This window comes from Lycorma delicatula, chromosome 1 (genome assembly GCF_047948215.1).
Source record: "Lycorma delicatula isolate Av1 chromosome 1, ASM4794821v1, whole genome shotgun sequence".
Classification (NCBI taxonomy): domain Eukaryota; kingdom Metazoa; phylum Arthropoda; class Insecta; order Hemiptera; family Fulgoridae; genus Lycorma; species Lycorma delicatula.
This window is the reverse complement of record NC_134455.1, coordinates 113,637,264-113,657,158: the sequence shown is the minus strand read 5'-3', so window position 1 is coordinate 113,657,158 and position 19,895 is coordinate 113,637,264. Positions and strand designations below refer to the sequence as shown.

Below are 19,895 nucleotides of genomic sequence, written 5' to 3'. Positions count from 1 at the left end.
TCTTTTAGCAAATAATATTCAAGAAGCCAAAACACAAATCATGAGCCTTCAAAAGATAGGGCTTCATATCTATTTCGAAAAAAACTGAACTAATGGCCATAGATCCTCTGGTAATAGAGCACATTACGGTAAACAATCAGAAAATTAAAATAGTAAAACAATTTAAATATCTAGGGGAAATAATAACTTATAATTTAAATGAAAAAGTGACATGGCAAAACAGGACAAATAAAATGATTAAATCCCAAAAATTAACTTGGTCAACATATAACAAAAAATGCCTTTCTGCTAAAACAAAACTTAAACATTATAAAACTGTAGTACAGCCAGAAGTCACCTACGGAAGCGAGACCCTTTTCAAAATCACTCAGAAAAACCGAATTGAAAAAATTCTGAAAATAGAGAGGAGAATTGTCAGAACGTGTATCAATAAAAAACACCAAAAAGAAGGCCAATGGTGGATTGTGCCAAATGAGGTGGTGTATCGAGAAATAGAGCCTGTTACTGATACTATGCGGAAAAAAAGAATCTCTTTCTTCGGTCATCTCATAAGGACACCGCAAACAAGACTGTCAAGAAATATCATTGAAAAGCTCTGGTTCCAAAAGCTAGAAGTAGGATGGATCAAAGAAATTAGAGAAGATATGAAAGAATTGGGAATTTCCCTGACTGACCTACAGAATAAAACTGGAAAAATTACAAAGCTAAAAGCATTAGATTTAAACAAAAGACAGACAAACTACAAAATACAACGAAGAGGGTGTTTACGGATGAAGAAAAGAAAGCAAGATCTGAACGGATGAAGAAATACTGGGCAGCTCGAAAGAGTAAAATAACACGCTTTTCTCAGAAAAGATCCAACTAAAATTGACTTAAGTGGTCCCATGTTGGCCGTAAAAGCATAATAATAATAATACAGAATCTATTATCAGTCTTGGCATCTTCAACATGGGACTTAACAGGGTCTTTACAGCATTGATAAAATAGAAGGGATTAAGAAAAAGAAAAAAGATGGACAAAAGAACAATGAAAAAGTGAAAGTAGTAAAAATAAAAACAATGTGTTTGTACAATAACCACAGAAAAACAACTTCACAGAGGAAAACTCAAGTCCCTTCCAAGCAACAGAAACCCGTCCTGCCCACAATCTCTCAAGAGAATTGGTTTTTTAACCAAACATGGTTAAGCAAAGCATTCATTACTGATCAATAGTCTACCAGAATATATTCTGCAACAAAAATTACTTTTATGCCAAAAATCAAATAAAAGAGAAGTTAAGAATTCTTAAACCCCAGGAATCGTGTAGCATATTAGGCCATGCAAATAAAATACAAACTGTTCATTGCAGCCTCACTGATGTCTAACATAACTAACTATAAAAACATTTTTCTTATAAGTATTTTTACAGCCTGTAGCCATACCATGGCGAGTATAGAAATCCTTTGTAATATAAGTGTAAAAATGTAACAGAGCCTATTCCAACTGGCTGGCAATAATAAAATTGATGAACCAGAGTGTAACCTTTACAGAAAAACAGATTTCTTTCAGTGGTTTTGTTTCTTGTGTGAGGTTGTGTGTTACCATGGAGAAACAAAAGCTTCCTGTGCCTTTTGTTTTGAATTGAACATCTAAGTTTGGTAAGCGTTTCACAGAATGTATCGGCATTAACATTTCTTCCATGTTTAAGAAATTCAATTTACAATATCCCTTCAGCATCCAAATAAAAACACAGCCACAAGCTTTTTCACTGAACTTTCTCGTTTAAACTTTTTGGACTTTGGCGATGATGAATGCTGCCATTGCATTTATTGTTGCTTTGTCTCAATATTTGAATAAGATATCCATGTTTCATCACAGGTCACAACATGTTTCCATAAATCACCTATCATCTTCATTTTCATAACGTCACAAAAACGTTTCAGCTGCAGCAAGATGTTTTTCTTTGTGTATTTTTGCCAATATTTTTAGAAACCATCTGGAAGACAACTTTCTGTAACCCAGTTTTTCAGTTAAAATGTCATAAATTACTGATCACAAAACAAGAGAAAGTTCAATCAATAATTGGGAAAGAGTAAGCCTTCTGTTTTCATGGATTTCTGCACTCACATTTTCAGTCAATTTATCTGTGATGACAGTCGGGCGACCACTACGTTCTTTGATCTGAACATTTGTTCTTCCTCCATGAAACAAATGACACGATTGGTGAACTTTACCTTCACACATAACACTGGAACATTGACAATTTTTCTATGAATATCAGGAGGATAGTCCTCCTGACTAAGCCAAGGATAGTCCTCTATCCTTGGCTTCCAAGGATAGTCCTCTATCCTTGGCTTTTGAAGAGGAAAGTTGTGTATTGTGTCTCTTGTGTAGTGACAGTGTAATTAGGACCGGTTTAACAGTGCTTCTGACCTGCATCACCTGACAATGTGAAGAAGTACTGTTAGGACACCCACCGGGCTGCCAGCTGCCTGCTATTGTCAGATAAAATTAGAATAAGTTTTAATTTTATTTTATTTTCTTTATATTGTGTATTTTAGTAAAGTGAACTTTAATAGTCATTTGTACTAATATATTTTATAACCTATATAATTATTATAGGACTATTGTGTTAGTATTTAAAATAGTTTAATTTTGAATTAAAATAAATTATTCTTTTATCTAACAAGAAGAATTAACTTTTGAATTAGGTTTTATTTTAATACTTAATTTTAAATCCTTTCTTTTTCTTGTTTAGCCTTCGGTAACTACCGTTTAGATAATTCTTCAGAGGATGAATGAGGATGATATGTATGAGTGTAAAAGAAGTGTAGTCTCCTATTTAAAATAGGATTTTAAATCCTATTTTAAGGTTTCAAATATATATTTTGATTTGACTTGGCTTTAGTTTTTCTTTCAGGAAGTTGTTGATTTAATTGAATTTGGGTTCTGCTTTTATTTTAGGAAGTTCTAATTTTAATTTTAATTTTTTTATATTATTATCTACGTTTTTATTTTATTTTTCCTTCCAATGGAGGGAAATATAATAAGGCCCACCCCGTTCTCCCTCGCCGGATTTGTCCGATGGAGGAGAGGACAGCGAGGCTGGCACTAGAAAGTGCCTGTAGCGAAAAGACGATCTGTCTCCCATGGAGACAGAGTCCGGGGGGGTGCAGCTGCCACCGTGCAGGCTGGTAATGGTGGTCCATCACAGCCGGCCACTGTCAGGCGGGAGAAAATCCCGCCGATAATGCTGGATTGCCCAAAGGAGTGGCCAGCATTATCACGCAAGATAAAGTCGAGGATAAGGGGGCGCCTGGCTGTCCGTAAGGCTGCAGCTAGGCAGCGAGGAAGACTTCTGGACGGTGCAGTTTTCTGCACTTGAAGAGAGTTGTCTTCCACTCATTTCAGCTCCCGAAGGACAGGGAGTTAAAAGTAGTTAAACGGGGCATTCCCCTATGGAGCCACCCCGGAGGAAATACGGGAGGAATTGACCTCTCTCGGCTTTGAGACGGCTTCTGTTAAGAAGCTTCATAAGGGACTGTCGGGAAACCCCGACCTGCCTAGTGGCCCATAAAAGGACACTGACACCCAATGGGGATTTATGACCTTAGCAGCATTTTTTACTGCAAGCTTAGGGTGACGACTTTTGTGTCATGAGAGCTTTCCCAAATTTTTGGCATCTGTGGCACTGGGCCACCCCAGTGCCACAGATGCCAAAAATTTGGGCACTCTTCAAACTATTGCCTGAGAACCCAGCAATGGGTGAAGTCTGGTGGTGACCATGACACTGCCACATGTGTGAAGCCACATGAGGAGCCAGCACATACGTGAATTGCAAGGGGCCAGACCCGGCTAATTACAGAGGCTGCCACTATTACAAGGAGGAGAATCAACCGCATCAAGGGCGTTAAAAAGCCCGCGACGGTTGACGGCCGCAGCTGGGCGCATATTGTTGGTGGGGGTAAATCAATCCCCAAACTGAAGGTGCCGGCACCTGTGGCGAAGGCGGTAGTGAAAAAAGGGAACATACCCTCCCCAACACCCGCTAAGCCAAAACCGGTGGCTACCACTAAAAAGGTGGTGAAACAACAGCCGAAAAAGGCTGCTCAAGCAGGGAAGGCCAAGAAAGCTGGTAAAAAAACCATGGCACCCGAGGCCCCACGCCCCACCAAAAGGGCGGCCACACCAAATGGTGCCTCCAGCGGTAAAAGTAAACCGGCTGTTGTCCCGAAGGAGAGTCCTGTCACAAATGACTGTGAATGATATCCTGCCAGATATCCTAGTGGTGTTGCCACGCCTGCTCCAGGCAAAATCTCTCAAGAACTGTATCCAGTCCTTAATAGAGTGCCTCATGACTGTACTGTAGGTATGGTTAGACCAACGCTCAGGCTATTACAGTGGAACGCCAACTCAGTAGTAGGCAAGACGGCAGAACTCTGCCGTCTGGCTGAGGATCTACCCGTGGACGTGATACTGTTGTCTGAGACATGCTTGAACACGAACAAGCAACTGACCCTTCGGAACTATATCACATATAGGACGGATAAGCCAGTACGACCCGGACACCGTCCCGCCGGCAGAATCGCGGTTTTAGTCCACAGACGCCAAATGCATATGCGGGTTGAACTTCATACCAACGTGATGGAACAGACGTGTGTGCATGAGGAGCATCTGGGCACGGTGTATAGGCTGGTTTTGGCTTATAACAAGCCGAACACAGCGGTAACCGGTGCTGATCTGGATGCCGTGCTGGAAAATTGGGATGGGGCCCATGATACTCATGGGCGACCTCAATGCCAAATACGTGTCTTGGAACAACAATCTGACAACCGCAAATGGCAGATTGCTGTACGAAAGGGCGCAAGCCCGCCGTTTAGTCGTGGTAGGCCCTGAGGTGCCCACACCTCAAAATCATTGAACAGGCAGATCGAGGATGTCGCTGGATATTGCAGTCATGAATGCGGTAACACTCCCGTTCATGATTGAAACGATAGAAGACCTCAGCTCAGACCACTCCCCTGTCTTGTTGGAACTCGTTCAAGCAGGGAATGGCCGAGACCCCCCGCCTATACCCCGAAGGTCAGTTAACTGGAAAAGGTTCTACGAAACTCTCTAACTTGAGTACAGGTCGGCGAAATCCTGGGCTTCTGACCACTCCGGAGGAAATCGACGACACTGTCGAGCGCGTAACATCGTCAATGACCGATGCCTTGTCAGGCAACACTACGGCGAAAAACACCAGATTTGTTCGCAATGATCTCCCGCCTCATATCTCTGACGCCATAGCAGAGAAACGGCGACTGAGGAGGAGATATCGAATCACCCTGTCCCCCGATGATAAACGGGCTTTTTATAATCAAACGGACAGGGTGAAACAACTGCTGACAAAACACCGAGAGGATTCGTGGAAAGAATACCTCGCCTCGGTCTCTGACGACATCTCCCCGGTGTTCAGGCTGAACAGGAGACTACAAGAAGGGAAGAAGCCCTGCCACCCGGTTGTGGGGCAACGAGGCTTCCTGGCGTATTCGGAGGCGGAGAGGGCTGAGGTTTTCGCCGATACCTTGGTGGACCAATTTACTCCGAACCCCGCCGTCCCCCCACGAACGACGAGCACACAACCGAGGTGGAGTCCTTCCTTGTAGATTATTTCTCACAGGTGGAGGACGCCCCACTCGAAATAGAACAGTCACTGAAGGGGAAATCTCTGCAGTTATTAAGGCCACAAGCCCCGACAAGGCTCCGGGTGTCGACGGGATCAGCGCCCGCGCATTCCGGAACATACCGGCCTCCGTAATAACTACTTCGGTGATATTCACGTCGATTTTGTACGTTGGATACTTCCCGAATTGTTGGAAAACGGCAAAGGTGGTATGTCTACCCAAACCTGGGAAAAGTTTACTCTTTCCCCAGAATTATAGTCTAATCTCCTTATTACCTGTATTGTCTAAGTTTTTCGGGAGAATTTTCCTGGAAAAACTGAGGCGATACATGCGGGGGGGTGGTGAAGTGCGGCCGGAGCAATTTGGGTTCAGGGAGGGTCACTCGACGACCCTGCAACTGGTAAAAATAATAGATAGCCTTGTCGGAGGCCTGAACAGGAAAGCGGTAACTGCAGCCGTTTTTCTGGATGTGGCCAAGGCTTTTGACAAAGTTTGGCATAGCGGGTTGCTATATAAACTAGCGCGATCGGCGACTCATATTTATAGACATATTTACTAGACCGACGATTTGTCGTGTGTGTGGGGGAAACGATTTCCTCCACCAGAGAAATAGCCGCCGGAGGTCCCCAAGGAGCAGTGCTTTCTCCTTTTCTGTACATTAACGATATGTCGCTGTCGGAAGGGGTAAAAACGGCCCTTTATGCAGACGACACGGCGTATTTTTAAGAATCCGTAATGGTGGATTACACGGTCCAGAGACTCCAAAGGCAATTGGACTTAGTAGAGCCGTGGCTCGGAATGTGGAGAATCAGGGTCAACGGTGAGAAATCGGTGGCCGTGATGTTCACATACAAGACACGTGCACCGGCCAGGCAGCTGGAAATTTCTGGGGAGAAATCCCTTTTGAGAAAACAGTTAAGTACCTGGGAGTAGTCTTGGACAGGCGGCTTACCTTCGGGAAACATATTAACTATGTGACCCGGAGGGCTAAGGCTGCCAGGGCCTCACTATACCCAGTGCTGAACAGTGCCAGCCCATACCCACTGGCAACTAAATTACTCATTTTTCGGCTGTACGTACTGCCAATTCTGACATATGCTTACCCGTCATGGGGGGCATTGTTGAGCTCCACGCTTCAAAAGAAGATTGAGGCTGTCCAAAATGTAGCGTTGCGGACGATATTTGGAGCTCCGTGGTTCGTCAGAAACGCCACTCTTCGATACGACGCGTGATTTCAAACCGTGTCCAAAGTGGGGGTGGCCAAGGCGCGCAGATTGTTCGGGAGAGCGGCCGTGTCCGAACACGGTCATCTTCGGTACATCTGCCGAGAGGACCCAACTCCTCAAGGTGTAAGGAAGCGGCCTCACGCCGTATTGGATGAACCATTGTGAGGATGCGGTGCGGGAGTCGAAGATTGAAAAACCAGGCTTAGGGGCCTCTATATCGCGTAAGCTACAACCGGAATACCGCGTTAGAAAAGTTTCCGGAATCGCGAGTGAACATTAAGTGTGAATTATAATACGAATTAACGAGCTGTACCGTCTCGCTGAGAGACAATGAAAGGCGGTAAGTTTTTTTCCAGATTAACAACTACCGCACCGACAATTCTGTAAAACTGGAACCTTGCCATAATGCCGACAGAGGTAAGGAATCGAATAAACGTCTTTCGGCGTCAGGAATGCGTGGTTTTTTTTTCATGTGAGCCCCCTATTCAATATATACAATACAGCTTGATGATTGATATTTTATTTATATTAATATCAGAGATGTTTATGTTTGGCGCCAACTGGCAGAAGGAGGGGAAATTGCTTTCCTTTTTATCTTATCCATCACAAAATAAAATAATAATCTTTCCTTTTTTTTTCGTGTGTGTGTTCTGTTTTTTATGTTCCAGATATCACACCCATGACAGTCAACAAAACTGGTTTCTTGACTGCGGCCACGCAGTCCCCCCAAACCCTTCCCGGACACACGTATGTCTGGAAGTTTAATATTATGTAGTGTGAGCATTCTGCTCTTACTTCTTCGACAAAAGGCGATCGCAACTCAGTTTTACCACAATTGTAAGTTTCCTATCTCCTTTCCTTTCAAGAAAGAAGAAGAGGGAACGAGCCCAGCAGCCACCCACAGCATAGAAGAACGAACAGAGATAAGAAACCTGCACTTTCCCCCGTTCAGACCTTCGGGGCCATGGGATCATCAAGGTTATTGGTATGTACTTTCGATTACTGCCGAGTCTCGGAAAGTGCAGGCCAAAGAAGAAAGAAGAGGTCATCTGAAGAAGAAAAATAAAAGAAGATAGAAGACCCACTACGCGACCCGATGTCATGGACAGGAGTCTGGAAAAAGAGCCCAGCAGAGATGCAACATGAAGGGCAGCCATTGAAGAAGTGGATGAAGATCTTCTCATTATCCATTCCTTAGAATACCTTTATACTCGCAATTAATTAAATTAAATCAGCAATTGTGACTCCCTCCGAAGAAGGGGGCGCATTGCTCCCTCCAAACAATTAGTGCTCCATTGTGGCATATTCCTACTAGCCTATGAAGCGTTAGCACCGAAAGGACTTCAGTGGACGGTCTGAAGAGGAATTACGTCAGGAGGACAAGTTTTAAAAGCCTAGCCTCCTGCGGTCGGACCCAGAAATGGGTTTGAGAACGCTGGTACAAACGGATATGGAATGCTAAAAAATCCGTCCATAAAATATAATGAAACATTAAAACTTAGACCAGTCATTAAAAAATAAACCCTTAAACACGCCCGATTACAGAATCATACAGCAGCAAGGGACACTGTCCAGGCTCTTCGATTCGAAAGGAGAATTTGTGAAACTCCCGCCACCTTTGCATTCCATTCCACAACATGAATATCAGCAGCAGATTTATTTTTCGTCTATAGGTAACAAATTACTGATTCCACTTTACAATTCGCGAGATTATTTACCATAGCACTCATTTCAGCAAGACTATACACAGCAACCATGAATAACGTTAACCAATTGTTGCAAACAGATGATTGTTGATATAAATAAACATGCTACTCTAGCACCATCAATTTCCACTGCACCTAATGCAGTGGAAATTGAAAATGACTTTTACTTAAAAAACACATGTCATATATAAAATAATTTACAATCAGTGGAACAATTCCAAAAGATTACCAAAGGGGCAGAAACAAGATGCTACTTTAGTCATTTCCAAGCATAGTTGGAGGCTGATTTCAGTTTATGATTTTACAGTTGAGAGAAAAAAGCTCAACAATAATTTAAGAAAAAAGAAACTTCCTCGAATACTTTACAGACGACACATGTGATTATATTCTCTTATGTATCAACTCTTTAAGTAATTTAATAATTTACATAAATAAATTTTTTGTTTATATCATTGTATCAATATGAAGTCACTTTAACAAATTATAATTATCATTGACCATATGATAATTTATCAATTATCACTGATAAATTATTATTTCATCTGAAGATGAAATTAAAATGACTAGTCCAAAGAATTAAACTAACCATTGAATTCAAATTGAAATATGAATTATAAAGGAACCTTCCATTAAAATGTCTTTAAAATTAACTTTTCACATATTTTACCCCACTCCATTTTCATCAAGACAGGAAATAATTTAACTTATTGTTAATTTATCTAGATGAAAATAATTAAGTTATAGTGATTTATTTTTTGATGGGTATAATTGTTATAAGTTAAAATGACCAAATATATTAAAAATATAATTATCTCTGTGTATGTACAAACATTTATATTTTACTGTTTGATAGATCTTCAGTCTTTTATGCAGCTAGAAAATAAAATATTTTTATACTAAATAATTATGTCCAGTACTATAAAAAAATGGTTTCTTTTTTCACCCAACATAAAAAAAGTACCTGTTGATATTAAACTTTTAACTGAAACTACAGTATTGTACAAAAATATAATTGTATTTAAGTTTTACTCAAATTATTTTAACTATTTTTTTACATTCTCTTGGTGTACATTTTTTACTTACCAAGTACAAGAATATATATTTGTCAATCACTTTGTAAAACTGATTACAGTTGTCAAAAATGCATGGAAAATAAAGTATATTACACATTAATAAAATCAATTCACACAATCCGCAATAAAAAAACTATTCAGTTATGGAATTGCTTCGTTTTGTAAAATATTGATTATGTGTAGCATAATTAGTAGTTTTGCATTTGGTTTAGACTGTTTTTTAAATTAACAAAACGTTTATCATCATTAATGTTCAGAATCTGTAAATCTGTATAATCAAAGCGTTGCACCTCAAACACAACCAGTGCCCTAATCTGCTACCACTACAACTTTAAAATGTTGGATGCCACATGGATTACTAGCACAACATATTTTTGTTTTCATGAAATTATGTAATATTTCAAACAGGATTTATAGCACATATCAATGTTATTAATGTTTTACTTATTAAAAATAATAACATTAATATTTTTCAAATAATTAAAAATTATTTTATACAGGTACATACAAATGTTCAGTAACTAGCTGATATTACTGTACACTATTTTCAATTTTTTTTCTCATACAACTCTTACATGTTCCCACATATAAGTAAAGTTATGTAATCATTATTATCAGTATAACTGAGAAAACTTGTAGAAAATTAACTTACTGGTTGAAGAATCAATATTACTGATGTGATTACTGGCAGTGTTATCCTGAGATTGGACAGACCAATTTAATTCTGTCGGTATTGAACTTGTATTAGGTGGCAGGTTAGTAGCAGTCCAGACAAAATCAGGTACAAAGCGATCAGGTGAAGCAGCACGTCCAGCCCGTGCTTCACGAATGCCTCGGCATTGTTCTTCAAAATCAGAGTCCATTTCTGCTTTAATTAAGGCATAAGCTGTATCTCTAAGAAAACATGCTCTATGCCTTATCAGTTTATCAGCCGGATCCCTAAACAAATAAATACTAAATTAATGAATAACACATTACCATTGCAATGTATGAGATCTAGCTCCAACTGTGCTAACTTTTACATTGGAACCTGTAAGTTTTTTTTAATGATTAAGAAATACCAACAACTCAACAGTAACTAAATTTATCTCTCAGATGTAAGTAAAACATCACAGTAAACTGATATACTTTTGTTAGAAAAAAATTTTGTGTTTGTAAGTCTTATGTGCGTAGTCCTAGGAAATCTGTTACAAAAGCTAGCCACAAATTAGCAATTCCATTGAAGTCTGTGTGGAGGGTTTTAAGAAAATGCTTATAACTGCATCAATATTGTTTACAGCTGTTATAAGCTCTAAAGCCTGCAGATTATGGTCTGCATGCTAGCTTCACAAATGAAATGATGCACCATGACGTTGGAAGACTTTGTTTATTGTATTCAGTGACAAATCAACATTTCATGTTAATGGAAAAGTAAACACTCACAATGTGTTTATCTGAGAATGAGAAGATCCTTATGAAATATTGCAAAGCGAACAAGACTCCCCAAAACTGAATGTTTTTTGTGCCATATCCCAATGGCAAGTTTACAGGACGTTCTTTTTCACAGAAGTAGATGCGTCTGAATGAACTACATTGATATTCTACAATTATGGCTTTTCCTCAACTGCAATACAATCACAGGACTTTATTTGTCAACAAGATAGTGCACCTCACTGGCATAATGCTGTATGTGATCGGTTGAATGAAATTCTCCCTGACCACTGGATCGGTTGCCGGCGACCATATGACAGGGCTTGTTTGCTGTGGCCTCCATGTTCGCCCGATCTGACCCCATGAGATTTTTTTTTCTTTGGGGGATTATAAATATCAAGCATATGAGCCACTGTTACCAGCTGACCTACCCAACTTGAGTCACAGGATTGAAGCAGCTATCGCATTAATTATTCCACACTTGCTGATTAAAGTACGGGATGAACTCTATTGGCTGGAAGTGTGCCATGTGACAAATGGTGCTCACATTGAACACATAAGAAAAACTGTTTGAGCTGCTCTTTCATTGCATGTATAATTTATCAATGTAAGTAAAACTTAATAAATATTACATAACTACAATATATTCATATTGATACACATATTCATTTTGAAACACATGGTATGTTAGTATTTAAAACAGGCTAATTAAGCAATTACTAGAAGAAATAATACATTTTGATAATCTATCTTTTTTGTGTTAGGCTGTGAAATAATTTTTGCAATTAATGTAATTTTTAACTGGTGTGTTAATAAGAATAGTAATCACTATGTAGTTACTGCTACTAACATTTAATAATGTTAGAATATTCCCTATATTATTGTTGCCTATCTATCTTAGCTGCTGTAAGCTGCTCAGTTCAATCCAATTTTCTATTCATTGTTCCTTTCAAAGTATTTATGTATTTTTCTATTAAAGGCTGTTGAAATTCCTACACATCACCTAATACCGGAACCATTTCCACTTGATTGTGTACTTTTTAAAGAATTTATTGTCACCCTCCAGTTTTTTGACCATAAGTTAAGAAAATAATCATCAGATTAAATCACCATATGTTAAGAATGTAATCGATATTCCACATACATAAAATCAGGCATAATTTGAAATAAGTAGATTCTTACTAAGAGCATTCATTTATTATCTGCACTTTTTCTGATAATTTATTTTCTAATAGACAAAAACATTTCTTCTTTCATGACATTTACTTATATTCACATGAACCCAAATGTACTGCACTGTTTTGCAGGACATATTACTCTTTATCCTCAATTTATTTCATTAAATAAAACTTATTGTAAACTTTTACATTAGCTGATGCACCATAAAAAAGCATTCAAACAAAGGCTTACTTATTTGTAATTCTGTAGCTTCTGCATTAGAATACATCAATTTTTTCAAAACAAATCACATATTGTTTTTTTCTGTTCTTGGTTGAAAAGATTTCAATCTTAATAACTCATTTCATAATGATGGGAAAGTGTCAAAGTGGTCTTAATTTACTCCCCAATCTCTTTTTTTTTCAACTGATGAATTAATTCAACTACATATTCACTCATTATACTACATAATCACTCATTAACCACATATTTACTTATTTGTAAATAAGTGAATATGTGGGAATATGAAAATGGAAATTTGTAGCATATGAAAAACTCCATCCTAACCATGATTTGAACCCAGGAGCTCAGCATTTTCAATTTAGTAGTTTCATTTCATTACTGAAAAAAAAATTGTATTTTTTATATTATTATTAAATTGACTTATATGAAATTAAATAAATAAAAAAAAAAGTATAAAACTTATGCCCTTTGAATTATGTAAAAGGCACTTAACTAATTTTCCTCATCCAATTTGGACATTTTTCATCAACAGTTTTATACTTATAAACTACTTAAAAAAATGAGTAATTCAGTTAGGAATGGCTATTTTTAAAAATGAAAACAATGGCATGTTCGTTTGAGTAAACTGTATAAGAAAATATGTAAAGTAATAAAGTGACATTACAGCTTTAAAATAATAGTTGTAAAAAATTCATTTAAAATTTCTTCAACATTAAATATTTCATACCAGATCAGACAATGTACAATATCTCTCAGAAGAAAATTATTACCAGCATCTGGCTTTACATAAAGTATCACAAAACAATAAGAAATTCCATGTCTTAATCTGGATAATAACACTTGCCTCAGCAGCTGTTGTCATATTTTTATTTACAAATGTCACTTTAACCAGATTATGATAGTTGTTTTTACTTGTCATTAATTTTCTTATTTCAAATTTTCTTATCAGCTCCGTTTGCCAATTTTGGCTACACATTTCTGAGAATAAAGTAAATTTGGCATGCCACTTTCAATTTCCATGGTCTAAAGAAAGTAAAATAGTTTGAATTAGTCACATTACTTCTGCAGATTAGTTAAAATCTTCTACAAAAAAGTTCAGTCTTATTTTATTTTCCAATTACACCTCTGTTAAATCCAGCAAATGACTACTGCTACAGTTTAAAGGTAAAAAAAAAATTTAAATAAAAATTAAGTAAGGTACCTATCTGGATTATATTCAAGAGCATTTCGACAGAGCAAATCAATATCATCAAGAAAGTCTTGAGCACACGTGTACTTATGAAGATCTATTTTTGTCATCATTGTTTCAAGATCCATGGGTTCTTTTATAATAGATAAATAATCTGGTACTTCCTTAACATCAACTGGTTTAGAGAACATAAAAAACCTGAAACATTAAATATAAAAAATTAATAGATTTTATAAAAGTAATCGCTGAAAATTCTGTAGAAAGACTTCTGGTTTCCATAGTTCCTGATTTGATGAAGTGAAGAAGTCAAAATTTCAGAATATCTTCTTCGAGTGGTTTTTCAATAGTAAACCTGACAAAAAACATAACACCTTAAATTTTTAATTTAGTTATATATCATAAACATACAATTAATGAATAGTACAGTATATAATTTAGCATTACATTATAATTTTCTTAACTAATTTTACATAACGTATGGTTGTTTAATTGATAATTCCACATTCCTATCACGAACTGTACAAGATTTTTTTTATTTGTTAACTTAAACACATAATTAATAAACAGTATCTAATTACCTTTAGCTCTACATTATAATTTTCTTAACTGATTTCATTATAATTAAATTAATAATTATTTTTTAAAGTGAAATATTTTTCACAATTAATATAATTTCATATGAACCTTGTTAGCTCTTCTGTAGTGATTTAAACATTTTGAATTTTTTCATACATCACTTTTAATTATTAAATTAAACCGCTTCGAGTGGTTATCAGAAGTTTTGAAGAACTTATGTTAATAAGTTCTTCAAAACTTCTGATAACCACTCCTCCAAGATAAAATAAACTGCACAACTAAATACAATATTTATAAAATACAAGATTAATATATTTGTAACCATTTTTTAATTACAGATACTTTTCCAGCAATTAATGAATGTATCAGAATTATTTATGACCTGTAAAATTAGATTTCTGTCAATCATATTTATACACTTTATATTCTTGAGAGTTGCTTAACTTTTTGAAGTAGTTTTAAAACTATTATTGGTAAAGTAATTTACAACATATTTTATAAGTTACACTTACTAAATTATAATATACGTTGGTTTTTTGAACAAATATTATTTAGGAAGGATTTATTTTATTACTTTGTTTTCAAGTTCAAATGCAATATGTGTGCTACAGGTCTCTTAATAATTAAAAAAAATTAATAAAATTTTATTTTTGGTTTTACACTCTGCTGATTCTAGCTGTTACTCTATGTCATTCTGTCTTGCACTTTCATGTCAACATACTTATACACATCCTTCACATAACTCATCAACTTTACAGTTCTTCCTAACCATGTACTTCTCTCTGCCACTTCTGCAAATGTACCCTTATTTACACAGTAGGTATGAAAAGTCCCCAAACAAAATTTCTGCAATCGATACAAGTAATATCATGTCTTGAACAACCAAGGAACTATGTAGTATAATGTCTGACAAGTATATATACAAAATTTCATCACATTTTGTCACTTCAGTCTCGTGTTATATTCAGCCGTATATGTTGTGTCCATGGACCTTGCGCGAGCTCGCGTCATACAACAGAGAAGCGCAATAAAATTTTGTGTCGAACTTCAAAAATCTTTTACTGAAACTTATTCTATGATACAGCAAGCATTCGGTGATGAAGCCACATCTCGAACTACAACATACACGTGGTGGAAGCGATTTAAAGATGGTAGATGATAACAAACGAAGCAGGAGGCCATCAACAGTTGTTCATGATGAAAACGTTGCCAAAGTTTATGCGCTTCTGCTCAAACAACCTCATCTTACCCTTCAGGCCATAGCAGAAGAGCTAAACATTGGTAAAGACGCAGTACATATAATTCTAATAGAAAAAATGAACTGCTGAAAGGTATGATCATATTGTCAAAGGTATGATCATATTATGATCATACCTTTCGTTCCTGACCAAAGAACAAAAACAGGTGCATCTTTCTTGCGCTCAAGACTTTGTTGAAACTGCAGATAGCGACCAAATTTTTTGCAAATAATTGTAACTAAGGTTGAAAGGTGATGCTTCATGTATGATCTGCAAACGAAGCATCAATTTGCTGCTTCATTGAGTCTTGGACCACAAAGACTGGCGAAAGCCAGGCAGCAAAAATCAAGAGTTAAAACAATGTTGATTACATTCTTCGACTCAAAGGGGCTGATTCATCATGAATTTGTCTCAACTGATCAAACCATGAATTCTAAATTCTATTTGGAAGTAATGAAACGCCTGATGCATTCATCGAATTCAGCTTCAGTACCAGGATCCAGGTAGTTGGATTCTTGCACAACAATGCTCTGGCACACATGACAACAGCTTTAACACATTATTATACCACAAATCAAATAAAATCTTATCCCACCCACCCTATTCACCTGACTTGACTCCAGCAGATTATTTTCTGTTCCTGAAACTGAAGTTGAAGATGAAAGGTTGTTCAATGACATTCCGGCCATCCAAAGGGTTTGCACCAAGTAGATGAAAGTGATCCCACAAAGTGATTTTTCCAGAGCGTTTGACGGGCTGTACCGGTGCTGCAACGAGTGTATGACTAGAGAGGGTTTCTATATAGAGGGCTAATGCGAGTAAATTTGTTTATCTTTAAATCTGTATTTTTATTTAATTTAGTTCTGGAACTCTTCAGACATACTGTGTACTTTGTAATAATCAATTATTGCTACAATTTTATTTGAAATAATTAGCATTTTAAAAAATTAATTTTCAATTTACCTTATTAGTTATGTATTGTTATGCTGTTAGTATTAAATGTTTGCGCGTACGCGTGCACACACACACAGAATAATTCCAAATTGTATTGCTATCACTTGAGAGAAGATTCTATAGCAAAAATAAGAAAAGAAAGTTCATTTAAACATAGGTCAGAAAATGGTTCGTTAGTGAGTTTCATTAGAGGCTTTTGTTAGGCTTGCGGAACATTTAGCCCTGCTTTCTGCTCCATGAACTTGTGGTTCAAAGGATACTTATGTTTTTGGGAGTACAAATAGAAGGGTAAATTTGAAGCTTCCTATGGTTTTCTATCTAAGAAATTGAATTCAAGTGGTCTCAGACCTCTATATCACTTAGGTTTTAAGAAAAACAGGATATACAAAAAGTTTTTTTGGAAAATACACTTTCTTCGGTTTAGAATAAAATAACTTTGTTAATTTACCAATAAACTAATCAAATATTTCTAGTTAACTTTGTAGAGAATCTAATTCTGATAAAATTGACCTGATTATTAAAATTAAACATAAATTTGAGAAATTCAACTTTAATTGCAAACAAAACACAAAAACGGGATTGGAAAAGTGTTATGAAATAGAACAATTTTCATCAATGTTTGAAGAACATAATATAAATGGAAACAAAAAAAAAACTTATCAATAACAGAAAAAATGAATAATAAAGATTTAAAAAAATAAAAATCACATACTTTTTAGGTTTTTCTAAAAATGATTAAATATCAAAATGGTTACTTGATAAAGCTGCAAACATTTCTTTAAAGAAGTGGCTCTAGGTGGGCACCATTCTGCTCAATGAATAATTCAGCTTAGCGAATCCATGCTAGCCAGGTACATCTAATAGCATCATAATTATTCCTATTAATAGGTCCCAGCTTTTATTATACATGTCTCAATTTATCTTATATGCCAATACGAGTGGAATAGACTAACAACTTCATCCAACCCCAAAAAAATTAAGGTGGCCATTTTACTGCTCTGTTTTGACCAATCCACTGCTTACTAAACATGTTATTTAAATGACTGACTGCAACACAAAAGTAGTGAGCAGGTGCGCCATCAGTGAAAAACCACATCTGCAAGAGAAATTTTCCAAGAGTTTCAATAGATTTGTTCGCAAAAAATGCAAGTATCACTCTCCATTGAGCCTTGGTGATAAGAAAAAAGGGCTTGCAAGATTATCATCAAGAAGACCACACCACACACATTAAACAAGAAAGTGCGTTTGGAATGATTTGGAGAAGTCTCATGGGGATTTTCTTCTGTCCAAGCGTGAATGTATTGATAATATAAAAGTCATTTCCTGTAAAACAGGATTCATCAGTAATTTGAATATTACTTAGGAAATAGGGAAGATAATCAAAATCTCTAATTAATCATAGACAGAATTTCATCAATTTATAAAAATCAGATGGTAATAAACTCTTGTACATGTGTTGTATGTAATCAGTATAACTGTTGCTCCTGTAATACTCGCCACATATTTGGTTGCGATGAAATTGCAAACATGAAAGCAATGCGACAACCTTCTGGTACTTGAGGTAGGATATAATTATACTGCATTCAATATTGCTTCATCAGCTTTGGTATTTCTCATAAAATCCTTACGATCACCATCAAATCACTGTGGTTTAAGCATACTTGTTTCTCGAACTCACATCTCCAAAGCCTCAAATGTTTTACAATGCGGTACTGTTTGATCTGGATAATTTTCCTAGTATTCATGCAGAGCAGCCAATCCATTTTTATTTAATTTACCATAAATTAACAACATATCGGTCAGCTCTCCAAATGAAAACAAATTTGTGGTATCACCCTTCTGAATGACTGACTGAACAGTAACAGCTCAAACACAGCTCAAATGAATATTAAAATGCTAGACACTAACTTAATTGCTGATCAGCTGTTATTGCCAACCTAAGAAAAAATAAAATTTTTTAATGTATTTTAGAAGGATGTCTTTTCAAATTTATTTTTATAATTTTTGGCATTTATATGTAAATTGTTAGTTTAAAATCGCATCACTTTTCCGATACAGTTTGTATGTTTTGTTTCTAATTAAAGTTGAACTTCTCAAATTTGTATTTAATTTCAATAGATGTTATTTACATTTATTTTCTCAGAATTAAATTCTCTACAAAGGTAACTAGAAATTTTTACTTGTTTATTAGTTAATTAACAATTATTAAGTTATTTTATTCTAAACCTAAAAAACGAGTATTTTCCAAAAAAAATTTTTGTGTTTTTCTTAAAACCTAGGTGAGATAAAGATTTGGGACCATTTTTATTCAATCTCTTAAGATCAAAAACCATAAGAAAGGGCCAAATTTATCCCTAGATTTCTACTCCAAGAATTTTAGTACAGTTTAATTTCACAGAGGGAGCAAAAAGCAGGGCTAAATGTTTCATGAGCCCAAACTTGCTAACAAATTGTTTTGTTTATAAAAAAAATTTTCTTATTTTTAGCTATAGAATCATCTCCCTGGAGGCTGCTATGCAATTTGAAATCACGTGTGTGTGTGTGTGTGTGTGTGTGTGTGTGTGTGTGTGTGTGTGTGTGTGTGTGTGTGTGTGTGTGTGTGTGTGTGTGTGTATGTACTTTTTTTAAGTGGGTTAATTTGTTACTATGATGCTGGTTTCCTATAAACTAGCATAGGCTTATTTTTATGCTTTACGGTATTGATATCTAAAAAAAAACACAGATCATCAAAGTAATGATATCTGTTTTACAATTACATGAATGCTATTAAATTGAGTATTTTTAAGTTTTTAATTGATTTACTGTAATTACTATAATGATATGGAGGCTATCCAATTCATAGCATTGTTTTGTAAATACAGGTGTCATACAGTGTTGCAATAAACAGGTATGGCTTAAAAAAATAACTATGCTTAATAGCTATGTTTTATTTATTTGTGGGGGATACGAATTGAGAGGCATGAGAAATGGTACAAGAAAGAATTACAAATGGATAAGGTTATAATCATAGATTGGAATAATTATAAATACGAAGCAGGTAGAAATTGAAATGTAGACAGAATCAGCAACTCCAGAAATCGTAAAGAGCCTAATTTTCAAGAGGAAAAATCACACAGGCCGTATTTTCTTGGAACAGTGGGTGAGGGTCCGCCAAGAAACAAACAGGTGTTTTAACCATACAAATTCTAACACTGAAGACGGTACACCACAGTTCTTTTCCCATATTTGTTAAGTCTTCCAAAATAACAAAATTGAAAGGCAGGGTTTCCGTCACAACATGAATCAGGCATATAATTTTGCTAACTTGATAACAGGTGTTCACACACAGGTTATGAGAAAGGTTATGAGGAAATGGCAGAAACAGAAATATTGCAGAATGGCTCATCAACATGTAGAAAACTACTTTAGTAAGTTCATGTATAATAAATGGTTTACGTTAAAAAAAAACACAATTATAGTGACACCCATTTAATAGAAA

At 36.0% G+C, this 19,895-nt stretch overlaps 1 protein-coding gene across 5 annotated transcripts in view; it reads right to left on the bottom strand.

Annotated features, from left to right (window-relative positions):
• The window catches only part of LOC142321352 (ATPase family AAA domain-containing protein 2B-like), a 189,627-nt gene that overhangs the window by 41,207 nt on the left and 128,525 nt on the right, over positions 1–19,895 (bottom strand). For all 5 annotated transcript variants that reach the window (XR_012755606.1, XM_075359372.1, XM_075359383.1 and 2 more), the window contains exons 20-21: positions 13,662–13,847; positions 10,302–10,588 (exon numbers count right to left, since the gene is read on the bottom strand). Coding sequence is in view for 4 of the 5 variants with exons in the window: in XM_075359372.1 (XP_075215487.1) it covers positions 10,302–10,588; positions 13,662–13,847 (473 nt within the window). In the remaining variant the exon portion in view is untranslated. The remainder of the gene's footprint in view (positions 1–10,301; positions 10,589–13,661; positions 13,848–19,895) is intronic.